Consider the following 20,611-nt stretch of genomic DNA (forward strand, 5'->3'; position numbering starts at 1 on the left):
GAAAATTAATTTTTTAAATTAAAAATCCCATTTTTTTCGTTGAAAATTAATTTGTAAACTAAAAATGTTACTATTTTATTTTTTGTTTAAAATTGTTATTTTGTTAGTTAAAAATTCAACTATTTGGTTCAAAATTTGTATTCTTTAATTTAAAATTCAACTATTTCTTTAAAAATTCAATTATTTTGTTAAAAATTCAAGTGTTCCAGTTGGATATTTATAACTTTAGTTTAAAATTGATCTTTTTGGTTGAATATTTAACTATTCCAGTTGATGATTCATAATTTTATTTAAAAATTCATCAATTTGGTTAAAAACTAGACTATTTTATTATAAATCCGTTTTTGTGTTGGAAATTAATTTTTAAACTAAAAATGTTGCTATTCCACATTTGAAAGTTAATCTTGTTGAAAAATCCGTTTATATTTGTCATGTAATTGGAAAATTTATCTTTTGGTTTAGAATTTAACTAATCAGTTGAAGATTCGTAATTTTATTTAAAAATTCTTTATTTTGGTGAAAAATTAAACTATTTTATGAAAAAAATTTTGTTTTTTTTGTTTGTGAAGATTAATTTTTTAAACTAAAAATTTTAATATTCCATTTTCGGTTGAAAATTATTATATTTTTTTGTTGTTCAAAATTCAACTATTTGGTTTCAAAATTTGTCTTCCTTAATTAAAAATTCATCCATTTTGTTGAAAAATTGTATTTTTTGTTAAAAAATTCATTTTTATATTTGAAAATTATTTTCTTGTTCAAAATATAAAAAATAAATTTTTTAAACCAACAAAGTGTTGGTAAAAAAAATGTAATTCTTTTTCATCTGAAAATTTAACTATTCCATTTTTCCTTGAAAATTAAACTTTCCAGGTAAAAATTGAACTATTTATTAGAAAATTTCAACTACTTTGTTAAATATTAATTTTTTCTAGAAGATTTATATCTTTTGGTTAAAAATTCAACCTTGTTGTTTAAAATTCGTTTTATTTTTTCGAAAATTAATTTTTTTAAATAAAAATCCCGTTTTTTCGTTGAAAATTAATTTGTAAACTAAAAATGTTACTATTTTATTTTATTTTTTTGAAAATTATTATTTTGTTAGATAAAAAGTCAACTATTTGGATGAAAATATGTCTTCTTTAATTTAAAATTCAACTATTTCGTTAAAAATTCAATTATTTTGTTGAAAACTATTTTTTGTAGAGAATTAATTTTTATATTTGAAAATTAATATTCTTTAAAAATCCTATTTTGTTTATTGAAAATTCAAGTGTTCCAGTTAAATATTTATAACTTTAGTTTAAAATTGACCTTTTTGGTTGAATATTTAAATATTCCAGTTGAAGATTCATAATTTTATTTTAAAATTCATCAATTTGGTTGAAAACTAAACTATTTTATTAAAAATCCGTTTTTTTTTTGTTGAAAATTAATTTTTAAACTAAAAATGTTGCTATTCCATATTTGAAAATTAATCGTGTTGAAAAATCCGTTTTTTTATTGGTGACAATTCAATTGTTCTGGTTAAAAATTTGTCATGTCATTGGAAAATTTATCTTTTGGTTTAACATTTAACTAACCAGTTGAAGTTTCGTAATTTAATTTAAAAATTCATTATTTTGGTGATAAATTAAACTATTTTATCAAAAATTTGTTGTTTTTTTTGTTGAAGATTAATTTTTTATACTAAAAATTTTACTATTTCATTTTCGGTTGAAAATTATTTTTTTTTTTTGTTTAAAATTCAACTATGTGGTTGGAAAATTTGTGTTATTTAATTTAAAATTCAATTATTTTGTTAAAAATTCACGTATTTCGTTGAAAAATTGTATTTTTTGGCAAAGAAATAATTTTTATATTTGAAAATTAATCTTCTTCTTTAAAATCCGTTTTTGTTTTGTTGAAAATTATAGTGTTTTAGTAAAATATTTATTATTTAAGTTGAAAATATATCTTTTTGGTTTAATATTTAACTACTCAAGTTGGACATTTACAATTTTATTTAAAAATTCATCACTTTTGTTAAAAATTAGACTATTTTATTAAAGAACCGTTTTTTTTTTTGTTTAAAATTAATTTTTTCAAATAAAATTTTACTATTCCATTTTCGGTTGAAAATTATTATTTTATTTTTTTAGTTTAAAATTCAACTATTTGGTTGGAAAATTTGTCTCATTTAATTTAAAATTCAGCTGAAGATTCATAATTTTATTTAAAAATTCCTCATTTTGGTTAAAAATTAAATTATTTTAATAAAAATCCGGTTTTTTTTTGTTGAAAATTAATTTTTTAAGCTAAAAATGTTACTATTCCATTTTTGGTTGAAAATTATTTTTTTTTTATGTAAAAATTAAACTATTTGGTTGAAAATTTGTCTTCGTTAATTTAAAATTCAACTATTTCGTTAAAAAATCATGTATTTTGTTAAAAAAATTTACTTATTATTATTTTTTTTTTGAAAGTTCATAAATTCCAAAATTCAAAAAAAAGGTACGTTAAGGCTCCCTCTAAAAAGAGAATTAACTTTTTATTTATTTTTTTTATTTATTCTTTTTATATTCAACTATTTGGTGAAAAATAAAACTATTTATTTGTAATTTGAACTAATTTGTTAATATGTTTTGGTGTTGATTCATATCTTTACTTGAAAATGAAAATTTTTTTTAACTAAAAATCTAAATTTTCAATTTTTGGTTAAAAATTATGCTTTTTTAGATTGAAATTCAACTATTTGGTTGAAAATGCTTCGTTTTCAGTTAACAATTCTCATATTTTATAGAAAATTTATTTATTTCGTTAATAACTTCTATTTTTTGGTAAAAAAAAAATATTTTTTTCAACTGAAAATTCAACTGTTCAATTTTTTGTTGAAAATGATCCTTTTTTAGTTTAAAAGAGAAAAAAGAGGCCGGTAGAGTACCAAATATATAATTACAAAAAAGGTATGTTAAGGCTCATTCTAAAAAGAGAATTAACTTTTTATTTTATTTATTTTGTATTATTTTTATACTAAACTATTTGGTTAAAAATAAAATTATTTATTTGAAATTTGAATTAATTTTTATATTTTAAAATTAATCTTCTTCTTTGAAAATCCGTCCTTTTTTTGGTTGAAAATTCAAAAATTCCAAATTTTTCTAGTTAAATATTTATCGTTTTAGTTGAAAATTCATCTTTTTGGTTTAATATTTAACTATTTCAGCTGAAGATTCATAATTTTATTTTAAAATTTATATTTTTAATTAAAAATTAAACTATTCGATGAAAAATCCGTTTTTTTTTGTTGAAAATTATTATTTTTTATTTAGTTCAACATTTAACTATTTGGTTTCAAAAGTTGTCTTCCTTAATTAAAAATTCATCCATTTCGTTGAAAAATCGCATTTTTTGTTAAAAAATTAATTTTTATATTTGAAAATTATCTTCTTGTTCAAAATTTAAAAAAAATTAAGTCAACAAAGTGTTGGTAAAAAAAATGTATTTTTTTTTTTTATCTGAAAATTTAACTATTCCATTTGTCCTTGAAAATTAAACCTTCCAGGTAAAACTTGAACTATTTATTAGAAAATTTCAAGTACTTTGTTAAAAATTAATTTTTTTATCGAAGATTCATATCTTTTGGTTAAAAATTCAACCTTATTGTTTAAAATTTGTTGTTTTTTTTTTTTAAATTAATTTTTTTCATTTAAAAATTTAAATATTCGCGGATTTTTTTTATTTTTACAGATCGCAGCAGTATTTTATTATCTTTGTGTTGTTTCGCTGCAGTACATCGCACCTTTGATAATGTGTTTGTACTTCGCAATAATGTACAAAACATTAGGTGGTTACACGTGGGAGGGAATTTACAAAGAAGTCGTTTACGAAGAATGTTCAATTGATGAATCTCCTCTTGCATCGACAATTCTCGGTGCCGATGGCGAGAAAACTGTCGCTCAAAGTGCTCAAGAACTTCAACTCGCTATCAGTTCGTTGAAGCATGTAAGTTTTTCCCTCATTTTTTAATTTTTTTTTATTATACAATTTATTCAGATATCATAATTACTACGTATATTTTTACAAAAAAAAAATTCTCGAATCCTATAAGAAAAAGATGAATTATGAACAAACAAAATTAATTTTCTGACCGAAGAGACTAAATTTTTTAAAAATACATGAATTTTCGAACTGGTGGTTAAATTTTAACTAATAAGGGATAAATTTAAATACTCTCAAAATTTACCTAATTCTTTTTTTGATGTAAATTTATCCTTTATTAGTTGAAATTTAACCATTGGATCGACAATTTATGTATTTTGTTCAAATTTAGTCGCTTTGGTTGGAAAATTAATATTTTTTTTGTTCAAAAACAAATATTATGTTAAATTTATATATTTTTAAATCAAAAATTCAACTTTTTTGTTGAAAATCGTTATTTTTTGCTTGAAAATTAACTTTTTTTTTCGTTAAATTTTAATAATTTAGGTTAAAAACAGTGATTCTGTTAAATTAATTTTTTTTTTCAACGAAGATTCAACTTTTTTATTTAAAATTCGTTCTTTTGATTGAAAATTAATATTTTTGTTTGAAAATAAAACAATTTGGTAGAAAAATAAACTATTGACTTGAAAATTAACTTATTTATTAAAATATTCGGTTAAAAATTAAACTATTTTTCGAAAAATGTAACTATTTGGTAGTCGTTTTGGTTAGAAAATAAATTTTAATATTAATATTTTGTTGTTCAAAAACAAATATTATGTTTTTATATTTTTTTAAATCAAAAATTCAACTTTTTTGTTGAAAATCGTTATTTTTTGCTTAAAAATTAACTTTTTTTTTGTTAAATTTTAATAATTTAGGTTAAAAACAGTGATTCTGTTAAATTAATTTTTTTTTTCAACGAAGATTCAACTATTTTATTTAAAATTCGTTCTTTTGATTGAAAATTAATATTTTTTGTTTGAAAATAAAACAATTTGGTAGGAAAATAAACTATTGACTTGAAAATTAACTTATTTATTAAAATATTCGGTTAAAAATTAAACTATTTTTTGAAAAATGTAACTATTTGGTAGTCGTTTTGGTTAGAAAATAAATTTCAATATTAATATTTTGTTGTTCAAAAACAAATATTATGTTAAATTTATATATTTTTAAATAAAAAATTCAACTTTTTTTTTGAAAATCGTTATTTTTTGCTTGAAAATTAACTCTTTTTTTTTAGAAAATTCATATTTTTGATTGAGAATTAAAATTTTTGGTTGAAAATTCATTTTTTTAATGTATAGAAATTGAACTCTTTTGTTGAAAATTTCTTTCATTTGCTGAAAATTTCACTATTTTATTAAGAAGTAATATTTCGTGGTTAAAAATATAACTTTTTTCCTTAAATTTTAATATATTTGGCTAAAAAAAATGATTCTGTTAAATTAATATTTTTTTATCAAAGATTCAACTTTTTTATTTAAAATTCGTTCTTTGGATTGAAAATTAATATTTTTTGTTTGAGAATAAAACAATTTGATAGAAAAATAAACTATTGACTTGAAAATTAACTTATTTATTAAAATATTCTGTTAAAAATTAAACTATTTTTTGAAAAATGTAACTATTTGGTAGTCGTTTTGGTTAGAAAACAAATTTTGATATTAATATTTTTTTTGTTCAAAAACAAATATTATGTTAAATTTATATATTTTTCAATCAAAAGTTCAACTTCTTTGTTGAAAATCGTTATTTTTTGCTTGAAAATTAACTTTTTTTTTAGAAAATTCATATTTTTGATTGAGAATTAAAATTTTTGGTTGAAAATTCATTTTTTTAATGTATAGAAATTGAACTCTTTTGTTGAAAATTTCTTTCATTTGCTGAAAATTTCACTATTTTATTAAGAAGTAATATTTCGTGGTTAAAAATATAACTTTTTTCCTTAAATTTTAATATATTTGGCTAAAAAAAATGATTTTGTTAAATTAATATTTTTTTTTATCAAAGATTCAACTTTTTTATTTAAAATTCGTTCTTTGGATTGAAAATTAATATTTTTTGTTTGAAAATAAAACAATTTGGTAGAAAAATAAACTATTGACTTGAAAATTAACTTTCTTGTTTAAAACTTCAAATATTCGGTTAAAAATTAAACTATTTTTTGAAAAATGTAACTATTTGGTAGAACATTAAATTTTTTCATACAAATTCGATGGAATTAAATTAGATTTTTTTTCGTTTTTTAAAAATTCATTTTTTGATATGAAAATTTACCCATTTAGATTTTTTTGTAAATTTATCCTTTATAACTCTTAATTTAACCATTGGATCGAAAATTCATGTAGTTTCTTCCAATTTAGTCACTTTGGTTAGAAAATTATTTTAATATTAATATTTTGTTGTTCAAAAACAAATATTCTGTTAAATTTATTTATTTTTTAAATCAAAAGTTAAACTTTTTAATTCAAAATTCGTCCTTTTGGATTTAAAATTAAAATATATTATGGTAGAAAAGTCGTTTTTTTGGGGGTAAAAATTAATTTTTTTTTGGTAGAAAGTGATTTTTCTATCAACTGTCTTAAAAAAGAAAATCTTTTGCCTAGAAACTTGAACTGTTTAGTTAAAAGTTCAACTTTTTTGTTAAAAATCGGTTTTGTTCGCTTGAAAATAAAACAATTTGGTAGAAAAATAAACTATTTACTTGAAAATTAACTTTTTTTGTTAAAAATTCCTATATTTGATTGAGAATCAAAATTTTTGGTTTGAAAATTACTTTCATTTGCTGACAATTTCACTATTTTATTAAGATGTTATATTTTATGGTTAAAAATACAATTTTTTCGTTAAATTTTAATATTTTTGGTTCAAAAGCAATGATTCTGTTAAATTAATATTTTTTTTATCAAAGATTCAAATTTTTTATTTAAAATTCGTTCTTTGGATTGAAAATTAATATTTTTTGTTTGAAAAAAAAACAATTTGGTAGAAAAATAAACTATTGACTTGAAAATTAACTTTTTTGTTTAAAACTTCGAATATTCGTTTAAAAATTAAAGTATTTTTATAAAAATGTAACTAAATGACAGAAAATTAAATTTTGTTATAAAATAACGATAATTTTCGGATTGAAAATTCCACTTTTTTGTATAGAATTTCGTCATTGTTGATAGCAAATTAATTTTCTTGACAGACAATTCACCTTTTTGGTTGAAAATTTAACTTTTTCGATGAAAATTAGTTTTTCTTTTTTTGTTAAAAATTCATTTTTTTATCTGAAAATTTAACTGCTTCATTTTTGGTTGTAAATTTATCCTTTATGATTTGAAACTTAACCATTGGATCGAAAATTCGTGTATTTTGTTCAAATTTAATCGTTTTCGTTAGAAAATTAAGTTTATTATGAAAATTTGTTCGTTCAAAAACAAACCTATTCTGTTAAATTTATATTTCTTATAAAAAATTCAACTTTTTTGTTGAAAATCGGTCTTTTTTTTGTTTAAAAATTCAAATATTCGGTTAAAAATGAAAGTATTTTTATAAAAATGAAACTATTAGGTAAAAATAGGAATTTTTTGATAAAAAAATCATAATTTTTGGATTTAAAATTTAACTGTTCAAATTTATGGTTGAAAATTCAACTGTTTTTACTTAAATTTTAATGTTTTTTTGTTCAAAAACAAATATTCTCTTGAATTCATATTTTTTAAATCAAAAATTCGACTTTTTTATCGAAAATTCGTCTTTTTGGAATAAAAATTGATATTTTATGGTAAAAAAGTTCCTAGAAAAATAAACTGTTCACTTGAAAAATAACTTTTTTGTTCGAAAATTGAAATATTTGTTTTAAAATTCAATTATTTGGCTAAAAAATAAAGTATTTTTATAAAAATTTAACTAGTTGGTAGAAAATTATTTTTCTTACAACAAAATCTTTTATAATTTTCGAATTGAAAATTTAACTGTCTCTTTGGTTAGAAAATTATTTTTAATATTAATATTTTGTTCAAAAAAAAATATTCTGTTAAATTCTTTTTTTTTGTATCATAAATCCGAAAAGTATAATTTTTTTATGAAAAAATTAAATTTTCTACCAAATAGTTACATTTTTATAAAAATATTTGAATTTTTAACCGAATATTTAAATTTTCAGACAAAATAGTTATATTTCAAGTAAATAGTTTATTTTTCTACCAACTTTTCGACCATAAATATTAATTTTTAATACAAAAATTTAAATTTTGAAAGAAAAATGTGAATTTTTAACAAAAAAGTTAATTTTCAAGTAAATAGTTTATTTTTTCACCAAATTATTTTATTTTTAAGAAAAAAAGACCGATTTTCAACAAAAAAGTTGAATTTTTAACTAAACAGTTGAATTTTCTAGCCAAAAGATTTTTTTTTTTTTGAACAATTAAATTTAAAAAGCAGAAATCATTTTCAACCAAGAAAGATTAATTTTTAACTAACAAAAATGACGTTTCTACCATAAAATATTAATTTTAAATCCAAAAGAATGAATTTTTGAATAAAAAAGTTGAATTTTTTATACAAAAATATGAATTTAACAGAATATTTGTTTTCGAACAAAAAATATTAATATAAAAATTAATTTTCTAACCGAAGAGACGAAATTTCAACAAAGTACATGAATTTTCGATCCAATGGTTAAATTTAGACTTATAAAGAATAAATTTACATCCAAAAATGAAATAGGTAAATTTTCAGATCAAGAAATGAATTATTAACAATAAAAAAAAGACGAATTTTCAACGAAAAAGTTAAATTTCAAACAAAAAGGATCATTTTCTACCAAGAAAATTAATGTGCTATTAGCAATAACAAAATTATATAAAAAACAGTTGCATTTTTTATGAAAAAATTTAATTTTCTACCAAATAGTTACATTTTTATAAAAATATTTTAATTTTTAACCATATATTTGAATTCTCAAACAAAAAATTGTTTTTCAAGTAAATAGTTTATTGTTTTACTAAATTGTTTTATTTTTATAAAATAATTCATAAAATTTTACCATAAAATATTCATTTTTAATCCAAAACGAATTTTGAATAAAAAACTTGAATTTTTGATCCAAAAATATGAATTAACAGAACATTTGTTTTTTAACAAAAAATATTAAAATTTAAGGAAAAAGTGGAATTTTTAAACAAAAAAGAAATGGTTGAATTTTTAAACAAAAAAGAAATGGTTGAATTTTTACTTATAAAGGTTAAATTTACTTTCAAAAATGAAATGCATAAATTTTCCGATAAAAAAAATGAAACAAGAAAAAAACGAATTTTCATCGAAAAAGTTCAATTTTAAACCAGAAAGGTGAATTTTCTACCAAGAAAATTAATGATTTATCAACAATGAGGACATTCTATACAGAAGAGTTAAATATTTCATCCGAAAAATATAATTTTTTATGAAAGAATTTTATTTTCCACCAAATAGTTACATTTTTATAAAAATAATTTAATATTTTAACCGAATATTTAAAGTTTTAACCAAATATTGGAAATTTCAAACAAAAATATGAATTTTCAAAAAAAAAAAATAATTTTCAAGTAAATATTTCATTTTTCTACCAAATTGTTTTATTTTCAAGCAGAAAATACAGATTTTCAACAACGTCAACAAAACAGTTGATCTTTCAAATAAATAGTTCAATTTTCTAGCCAAAAGATTCTAATTTTTGGTAGATAATTAATTTTTATATTTGAAAATTTATAATTTTTGTTAATAATTAGACTATTTTTTTTAATCAGCTTTTTTTGTTGAAAATTAATTTTTTAAACTAAAAATGTTACTATTCCATTTTCTGTTTGAAAATTATTATTTTTTTTAGTTTAAAATTCAACTATTTGGTTGGAAAATTTGTCTTCTTTAAATTAAAATTGAATTATTTTGTTAAAAATTCATGTACTTTGTGGAAAAATTGTATTTTTTGGTAGAAAATTCATTTTTATATTTGAAAATTAATCTTCTTCTTTAAAATCCGTTTTTTTTTGTTGAAAATTCAAGCGTTTTAGTTAAATATTTATCATTTTAGTTGAAAATATATCTTTTTAGTTTAATATTTAACTATTCAAGTTGGATATTCATAATTTTATTTAAAAAATCATGACTTTGGTTAAAAATTAGTTTATTTTCTTAAAAAGCCGTTTTTTTTTGTTTAAAATTAATTTTTTCAAATAAAATTTTATTATTCCATTTTTTGTTGGAAATTATTATTCTTTTAGTTAAAAATTCAACTATTTCGTTAAACATTAAATTATTTTGTGGAAAACTGTATTTTTTGGTAGAGAATTATTTTTTATATTTGAAACTTAATCTTCTTGTTTAAAAAACCGTTTTTTTCAATTCAATTGTTCTAGTTAAATATTGATCATTTTAGTTGAAATTTTCTTCTTTTTGTTTTAAAATTTGACTATTCCAGCTAAAGAGTCATAATTTTATTTAGAAATTCATGGTGAAAAATCAAACTATTTTATTAAATATCCGTTTTTTTTTTGTCAAAAATTAATTTTTTAAACTAAAAATGTTTCTATTCCATTTTCGGTTGAAAATTATTATTTTTTATTAAGTTCAACATTTAACTATTTGGTTTGAAAATTTGTCTGCCTTAATTAAAAATTTAACTATTACGTTAAAATTTCATGTATTTTTTGTGAGAGAATTAAGTTTTATATTTTAAAATTATCTTCTTGTTTAAAAATGTATGTTTTTGGTTGGAAATTCAAGTCTTCCAGTTGAAGATTCATAATTTTATTTAAAAATTTATCACTTTGGTTAAAAACTAGACTATTTTAATAAAAATCCGTTTTTGTCGTTGTTGAAAAGAAATTTTTTAAACTAAAAATTTTAATATTCCATTTTTGATCAAAAAATATTATTTTTTATATAAAAATTCAACTATTTAGTTGAAAATGTGTCTTATTTAATTTAAAATTCAATTTATTTCGTTAAAAATTCAATTTTTTTGTTGAAAAACTGTATTTTTTGGTAGAGAATTAATTTTTATATTTGAAAATTAATTTTGTTTAAAAATCCGTATTTTTGTCGTTGAAAATTCAAGTGTTGCAGTTGAAAAATTATCTTTTTTGTTTAATATTCAACTAGACTGTTTTATTAAAAATTCTTTTTTTGTTGAAAATTAATTTTTAAACTAAAAATGTTACTATTCCATTTTCGGTTGAAAATTATTATTTTTTAGTAGTTCGAAATTCAACTATTTCGTTGAAAATTTATCATTTTAGTTGAAAATTTATCTTTTTGGTTTAATATTGAACTCTTCCAGCTTAAGATTCATAATTTCATTTAAAAATTCATAATTTTGGTGAAAAATTAAACTACTTGATTAAAAATCCGTTTTTCGGTTGAAAATTAATTTTTTAAACTAAAAATTTTACTATTTCATTTTCGGTTGAAAATGATTCTTTTTTCAGTTCAAAATTCAACTGTTTGGTTTGAAAATTAGTCTTCCTTAATTAAAAATTCAACTTTTACGTTAAAAATTCATCTATTTTGTTGAAAAATGGTATTTTTTGTTAAAAAATTCATTTTTATATTTGAAATTTATCTTCTTGTTTAAACTTAAACAAAAAATTTTTAAGCAACAAAATTTTGGTAAAAAAATGTATTTCTTTTTTATCTTAAAATTTAACTATTCCGTTTTTCGTTGAAAATTAAACTACTTTGGTAGAAAATTAAACTTTTCAGGTAAAAATTGAACTATTTATTTGAATTTTCAACTAATTTATTAAAAATTAATTATTTTATCAAAGATTCATATCTTTTGGTTGAAAATTCGTTTTTTTTCGAAAATTAATTTTTTAAATTTAAAATCCGTTTTTTTTAAATTAATTTTTTAACTAAAAATGTTACTATTCCATTTCTGGTTGAAAATTATTATTTTTTTAGTTAAAAATTGAACTACTTGGTTCAAAATTTGTATTCTTTAATTAAAAAATCAAATATTCCGTTAAAAATTAAATTATTTTGTTGAAAAACTGTATTTTTTGGTAGAGAATTAGTTTTTATATTTGAAAATGAATCTTGTTTAAAAATCCGTTTTTTTGTTGTTGAAAACATTAACATTTATTAACATTTAACTAACCAGTTGAAGATTCGTAATTTTATTTAAAATTTCATTATTTTGGTGAAAAACTATTTAATTACAAATTATTTTTTTCGTTGAAAATTAATGTTTTAAACTAAAAATTTTACTATTCCATTTTCGGTTCATTTTTGGATGAACATTTTTTTTCAGTTCAAAATTCAACTTTTTGGTTTGAAAATTGGTCTTAACTAATTAAAAATTCAACTATTTATTTTCCTTTTCGAAAATAAATTTTTATATTCGAAAATTAATCTTCTTGTTTAAAAATCCATCTTTTTTTTTGCTGAAAATTCAAAAATTCCAAATTTTTCGAGTTAAATATTTATTGTTTTAGTTGAAAATTTATCTTTTTGGTTTAATATTTAACTATTCCAGCTGATGATTCATAATTTTATTAAAAAATTCATAATTTCTTTGAAAAATTAAACTATTTCATTAAAAATCCGTTTTTTGGTTAAAAATTAGTTTTTTTTCAAATCAAAATTCAACTATTTAGTTTGAAAATTGGTCTTCCCTAATTAAAAATTCAACTATTACGTTAAAAATTCACGAATTTTTTGTTAAAGAATTAATTTTTATAGTTGAAAATTATCTTCTTGTTTAAAAACGCATTTTTAGTTTGGAAATTCAAGTGTTGCAGTTAAATATTTATAATTTTAGTTGAAAATTAATTTTTTTGTTTTAAAATTTAACTATTCTAGTTGAGGATTCATAATTCTGTTTAAAAATTCATTACTAAAGTTAAAAATTCGACTATTTTATTAAAAATCCGTTTTTTTTGTTGTTGAAAATTAATTTTTTCAATTGAAAATTTAACTATTGCATTGTTTTTACTAAATGAATATTTTTTAGTCGAAAATTTAAGTGTATTTTTCAAATTTATTTATTTTGCAATCTGCTGCAAATATAAATATGTTACTACTCTTAGTGGACCGGGAAAATTAAAAAAAAACTTGACCGGGATTTTTTTTTTATTAGAACGGCCATCATGGAATGTTTAATTTTGCCCCTTTTTCGTGAAAAAAATACCCATAAAAAATCCTGATTTCGATTTTTTTAATTTCAGATTTTTACTGTGGAAGTCTTCAGAGGCGTTTTGGGATTTGCAACTTGGTGGAGTTGTTTCACACTTTTTGCTACCACTTCCATGGGAATGGTTTACCAATCCTATTTTTCTAACATTTAAATCGCTTCCATCCAAAGCATTAATGTCGATTTAAAAATCCAAAAGACAATTTCACAATTTCATATAAAAAAGAAAAATAGGGGAAATCTCCCTACAGTGGATTATCATTAATTAAGAGCACAAATAAACAACAAATAATTAGTTTTAATTTTAATAAAGAGAGTATTTCAAGTAGTTTTTAGAGAAAAAAAAATCTATTTTTGAATTATATTACAATTTTTTTCAAAGTTTTTCTTTGGAAATTTACCTTTTCTTTTTAAAAAAATTAAAAATCGTTAAAATGTTGTGAATCCGATTTTTTGTTTGTGAATTAGATTTTTAACAGAAAATCCAACTATTTCGTAGAAAATTGATATTTTTAATAAAAATAGATGAATTTTCAAAGAAGAATAATAATTTTGTACATTTAAAAAAAAAGAATTTTTACTAAAAAGAATAAATTTCAACGATATTTTAATTAAAATTTTAGTAAAAAAAAAGATCTTCAAAATATTTAAATTTGCAACTAAAGAAATTAATTTTTAACTAAAATAAAAAAATTTTTAACTACGAAACTTTAAATTTTCAATCAAAGAAATCAATTTTCAATTAAAAACGGTACATTTTCAAATAAAATTTGAATATTTACATTTTTATTGAATTAATTTTCAAAAGGAAAATAACAATTAATTTTGACTAAAATAGTTAAATTATCAACAAAAATAAAATAATTTTCAGCCAAAAGGATCAATTTTCAACCTTAAAAAAAAACGAATTTTAATCAAATATTTAAATTTTAAATTCATTATTTTTCAACAATAAAAAAAATTTTTTTAAAAATGAATTTTCAACTGAAAACAAATTTTTTTAACTGAAAATTTTGGTATGTATATTATAGTTAATTTTCCAGAAGAAATTTTAACAATTTTTTCTGAAACTGATTTTTTTTTGTTTTGTTAAGAATTAAATTTTCAACCGAATTTTTATATATATTTAACTATTTGTTATTTTTTATTTAAAAATTAAACTAGATTGTTGAAAAAATATTTTTTTAATAAAAATAGATGAATTTTCAAACAAGAATGATAATTTTGTACATTTAAAAAGATTAATTTTCATATAGAAAAATTAAATTATTCACCAAAAAACTATTTTTAACGTAAAGAAAAAGAATTTTGACAAAAAGATCAAATTTTAACGATATTGTAATTAAAATTTTAGTAAAAAAAATTTAGTAACAAAAAATTCTTTAAAATATTTTAAATTTGAAACTAAAGAAATTAATTTTTAACTAAAATATAAAAATTTTTAACTGGGAAAGTTAAATTTTCAAATAAAATAAAAATTTTCAACTAAAAAAAAAGTAAATTTTCAAATAAAAATCGAATATTTTTATTTTTTTAAATTAATTTTTACCAAATTTACCAAAATAGTTTGGTTATCAACAAAAATAAAATAATTTTCAGCAAAAAGGATCAATTTTCAACCTAAAAAATACGATTTTTTAATCAAATATTTAAATTCTAATTTCATTAATTTTCAACAATAAAAAAATGAATTTTCAAACTAAAAACAAATTTTTTAACTGAAAATGTTGGTATGTAAATTATTATTAAGTTTCCAGAAGAAATTTTAACAATTTTTTCTGAAAACCCGTTTTTTTGTACCAGAATAATAATTTTGTACATTTAAAAAGATTAATTTTCTACTGGCAACGTTAAATTTTCAACTAAAGAAACCATTGTTAACATAAAAAAAGAGTTTTAACCAAAAACATTAAATTTTAAAGATATAATTAAAATTTTAGTGAAAAAAATCTGGTAACAAAAAAATTCTTTAATATATTTAAATTTGCATCTAAAGAAATGATTTTTTTTTTAACTAAAATGGAAAAAATTTTAACTAGGAAAGTTAAATTTTCAACCGAGGAAATAAATTTTCAACCAAAATTTGAATATGATATTTTTAATAAAAATAGATGAATTTTTGTACCAAAATAATAATTTTGTATATTTAAAAAGATTAATTTTCCACTGGTAACGTTAAATTTTCAACTAAAGAAATCATTTTTAACTTAAAAAAAGAGTTTTCACCAAAAAGATTCAATTTCAAAGATATAATTCAAATTTTAGCAAAAAAAAATTTGTTAACAAAAAAAAATTCTTTAATATATTTAAATTTGCAACTAAAGAAATGATTTTTTTAACTAAAATGGAAAAATTTTTAACTAGGAAAGTTAAATTTTTAACCAAGGAAATAAATTTTCAACTAAAATAAAAATTTCGAACCAAAAATTGAAAATTTTCAACCTAAAAAAACATGATTTTTTGATCAAATATTTAAATTTTAATTTGATTAATTTTCAACAGAAACCAAATTTGATCAAAATAGTAGAATTAATTAAATTAATTAAAGAATTTGGATATAAATTTGTCTTCTTTAATGAAGAAATTATTTATTTTGTTGAAAAATTTACGTACTTTGTTTAAAAAAAACGACTTTTTGGTGGAAATTTAAATATTTGGTAGACATTTTTTTTCAAGTAATTTTATTTGAAAAATTCATGATGGTTTTAATTAAAAATTCATTTTTTTGGGTGGAAAAATGATCTATTTTATGAAAAACAAAAATAAAATTTTTTTATATATTTTTTTTAACTGAAAATACTATTCTAAATGAATATTCTATCATTTTAGTTCAAAATTAATTTTTGTGTGATAGAGCATTCATTTTTTGATTGATTTTTGATTGAAATTTGAACTGTTTCCTTAAAAACTTTTTGAAACGTTTTTTATTTTTTTTAAATTTAATTTAATTAATTAATTTGAAAATTTGCGTATTTTGATTTAAAAAAACGACTCTTTGATTGAAAACTAATTTTTTTTTTCATTCAGGATTCATCATTTTAATTTAAAATTAATTTTTCGGGTTCAAAATGGAACTATTTTATTAAAAATGTGTTTCTTTTTTGTTTGAAAATAATTTTTTTCGTTAAATAAAAATGAAAATTCTATTTCAGTTGAATATTCCATAATTTTAGTTAAAAATATAATTTTCTGTATTGGTTGAACATTCATTTTTTGACTGCAAATTTAATTGTTTAATTTTTTGTTGAAAAATTATCTTTTTTATTCGAAAATTTATATTTATTGGTTGAACATTGATTTTCTTGTATTAAAACTTAATTATTTAAATTTTGGTTGACAATTTATATTTTTTAGTACAAATTATTATTATTTTATTAAAGTTCAACTTATTTTTATCATTTTTTTGTTTTCAAGTTCAAAATTCAGTATTCGAGTTAAATATTTATAATTTTAGTTGAAAATTCATCTGTTTGATTAAATTTAATCAATTAATTTGAAAATTTGCGTATTTTCTTTAAAAAAAACGACTTTTTCGATAAAAAATGATATTTTTAAAATGATTTTAGATGAAAATTTATCTGTCAGATGAGAAATAAATTGACTTTGCTGAAAAATTGAACTCTTTTATTGAAAACTAATTTTTTTTTTATGAAGGGTTCATCAGTTGAATTGAAAATTAATTTTGCTGGGTTAAAAATATAGCTATTTTATTAAAAATTTGTTTATTTTTTGTTTGAAAATAATTTTTTTCTTAAACTAAAATTAAAAATACTATTCCAGTTGAAGATTCTGTAATTTTAGTTAAAAATTCATTTCTTTTTTGGTTGAAAAATTGTCGTTTTTATTCGAAAATTCATATTTATTCATTGACAATTTATATTTTTTTAGTACAAATTATTATTATTATTTTTAATGTTCAACTTTTTTTTTTTTTAATTTATTTTTTAGCTAAACTATTTGAGATGAAGATTGATTGTGAATGAAAATTCATCAGTTAAGATGAAAATTCATTTTTTGTACTTAAAATATAACTGTTTCATTTTTGGCTTAAAATTAATTTTTTTCCAAGTTCAAAGTTCAACCATTTCTTTAAAATCCATGTATCTTGTCGAAAATTTGTATTTTTTTTTGTAGAAAATTAATCTTATGGTAGAAAAATTCAACTTTTTGGTTAAAAATTCGAGTATTTAATTTAAATATTTATAATTTTAGTTAAAAATTCATCTTTTTAAATAAATTAAATGAATTCTTGCGCGTAGAATCATATTTTTAATTAATTATTATCAAATTTAGGTTGAATTTACCACTGTGAGAAGATTTCCACTTTTTACAATTGCTCATTAAAAAAAAAAAGGCGAGGACAATTTGTTGTCAGATCACGCACATCGAAAGGAATGGCATTTTTTATAAATAATAATGTAAAAAGAGGATGGTTTTCTGTTTGATAGAGACAATAGATTGAAGAGTTTTTGAAACTCGGGATCAAAAACAGTTTTTTTTTACTCTTACAGTATAAATTTTATTGCCAAGAGAAAATTGTTGTTTAGAAAAATTAGTAAATATTAGAGTGTTTTTTATTCTGCGCGATAGAATAAATTGAAGCGTTGATGTATGTTTTTAAACATTTTTACAATCCTTGTGAGTAAAATTGTAAGTGGATTTTGCGTTTTTAGAAAATTGAATAAAAACAAACGGAAAGTGAAATTTGTTGTTTTTATTATCCTGTTTTATTATCTTTAATATTTTATTATTAAAGAAATTTTTTTTAAAATTTACTGAAAATTTTAGTTGGTATATTATAATTAAGTTTTGAATTAAAAAAATTAATTTTTAATAAAAAAACAAACAATTTCTTCATATTAAATTTTCAAAGAAATGAATTTTTAAGAAATGAAATGAATTTACAAACAAGAACACTAATTTTGTACGAAAAAGGAGGATTTTTTAAATGGAAAATTTAAATTTTTTACTAAAGAAATTATTTTTAAACAAAAAGATACATTTTCAATTTTTAAATAATTATTTATATATTTTTTCAGCTGGAAATTAGTATAAAATTAATTTATTGTTGTTGATAATTCAATCATTTTAATGAAAATTCATTTTTTTTGGTACAAAATTTAACTTTTTCATACGTAATTTTTCAATATTTTAATTATTAAACCAAATTTATTTGCAATTTTTAAAAGAAAATAAAGTTTGATATATATATTTTTTAAATCGTGGGTAAATCAAATATTAATTTTTTAATTTAATATCTTTTTTTATATAAAAATAAGACTATTTTTTACTTTTGATGATTTATAATGATTATAATTTTGAATGTGATAAAAACAAAAGTTGATGCTTTAACCAAAGGGAGATTTTTAATAAAACAATACAATTTTTAACAAAAAACTATTTTTTTGTCAATAAAGAAAAACAAAAAAAAATTAATTTTCAAAAGTAAATTTCTCATTTTAGGAAAGGAATTTTTAATATAAAAATAGAGACAATCTTTGATAAAATACTTGAATTTCGAATCCGAAAATATGAAGCTTTAACAAATAAGATCATTTTTCAGGCAACCAAAAAGATTAATTTTTAACGAAAAGAAAAGAATTTTAATTAAAATGGTTAAATTATTAAAAAAAAAAACAGAATTAATTTTCAACTAAAAAAATGGTTTAATTGAAAATTTTAGTAGGTATTTTTAAAATTTAGTTTTCAGTTTAAAAAAATTAATTTTTAATAAAAAAACAAACAATTTCTTCATATTAAATTTTCAAACAAAGAAATCAATTTGTACGAAATAAAATGAATTTACAAACAAGAACACTAATTTTGTACGAAAAAGGAGAATTTTTTAAATGGAAAATTAAAATTTTTTGCTTAAGAAATTATTTTTAAACAAAAAGATAAATTTTCAATGTTTAAACACTTATTTATATATTTTTTCAACTCAAAATTAGTATAAATTATTATAAAATTCATTTTTTTGGTACAAAATTTAACTTTTTCATACGTAAGTTTTCAACATTTTAATTATTAAACTAAATTTATTTGCAATTTTAAAAATAAAATAAAGTTTGATATATTTTTATTTTTAAAAAATCGTGGGTAAATCAAATATTAATTTTTTTAATTTAATATCTTTTTATATTTAAAAATAAGACTATTTTTTTACTTTTGTCGATTTATAATGATCATAATTTTGAATGTGATAAAAAAAATAGTTGATACTTTAACCAAAGGGAGATTTTTAATAAAAAAATAAAATTTTTAACAAAAAAGATTTTTATGTCAATAAAGAAAAACAAATTTGTTCCAAAATGTAGAATTTTCAATTAAAAAAAATTAATTTTTAAAAGTAAACTTCTCATTTTAGGAAAGGAATTTTTAATATAAAAAAGATACAATCTTTGATAAAATAGTTGAATTTCCAATCCGGTCAACCAAAAAGATTAATTTTTAACGAAAAGAAAAGAATTTTCATTAAAATGGTTAAATTATAAAAAAACAGAATTAATTTTCGACTAAAAAAATATTTTAACTGAAAATTTTAGTAGAGTAAATTTAAAATTTAGTTTTCAGTTTAAAAAATTAATTTTTGATCAAAAATAACAAATAATTTCTTCATAATAGTTAAATTTTCAAACAAAGTAATGAATTTTTACAATAATAGATCAATTTTCAAACAAGAGCACTAATTTTCTACAAAAAAAAAACAAGAATTTTGAACTGGAAAAGTTGAATTTTTAAACAAAGAAATAATTTTTGAACCAAAAGGTTGAATTTTCAATTAAATAAAAACATATATTTTTCAACTGAAACTGTTTCTATATTATAAGTAAGTTTTCATTGATCTTGTAAGTGGATTTTGCTTTTTTGAAAAATTGAATAAAAACAAAGGGAAAGTCAAATTTATTGTTTTTATTACCCTGCTTCAGTTGTTTAAATATTTTAATTATCAAACAAAATTTACTTGTTATTTTAAAAATTAAATTAAATTTGTATTCTTATAAAAAAAATCGTGGGTAAATTAAATATTAATTTTTTAATTCAATATTTTTTTATATATAAAAATAAGACTATTTTTTATTTTTGTCAATTTATAATGATTATAATTTTGAAAGTGATGAAAAAATATATAATAGTTCATACTTAAACCAAAGGGAGATTTTTAATAAAACAATACAATTTTTAACAAGAAAAAAATTTTAATTTAAGAAAGAAAATAAATTCATGCAAAATGTAGAATTTTCGAGAGAAAAAATGAATTTTCTAAAGTAAACTTCTCATTTTGGAAAAGGTATTTTTAATATAAAAAAGAATACATAAATTGATGAACTTTTAACTAAAAAATTAAAATGTTTAACCAAAAAGATTAATTTTTAACGAAAAGAAAAGAATTTTCATTAAAATAGTTGAATCATAAACAAAAAAAAATTAATTTTCGACTGAATAGAAAATTTACTAACTGAAAATTTCAGTAGGTATATT

The 20,611-nt window shown here is 18.4% G+C and overlaps 1 protein-coding gene across 1 annotated transcript in view; it reads left to right on the forward strand.

Annotated features, from left to right (window-relative positions):
• The window catches only part of LOC117171444 (transmembrane protein 161B), a 59,058-nt gene extending 45,590 nt beyond the window's left edge, over window positions 1-13,468 (forward strand). Inside the window, exons 9-10 of the mRNA XM_033358779.1 lie at window positions 3,730-3,984; window positions 13,164-13,468. Coding sequence (XP_033214670.1) covers window positions 3,730-3,984; window positions 13,164-13,283 — 375 coding nt within the window. The 3' untranslated portion in view covers window positions 13,284-13,468. The remainder of the gene's footprint in view (window positions 1-3,729; window positions 3,985-13,163) is intronic.
• The last annotated feature ends 7,143 nt before the right edge of the window (window positions 13,469-20,611 follow it).

This window comes from Belonocnema kinseyi, chromosome 4 (genome assembly GCF_010883055.1).
Source record: "Belonocnema kinseyi isolate 2016_QV_RU_SX_M_011 chromosome 4, B_treatae_v1, whole genome shotgun sequence".
Taxonomy (NCBI): Eukaryota; Metazoa; Arthropoda; class Insecta; order Hymenoptera; family Cynipidae; genus Belonocnema; species Belonocnema kinseyi.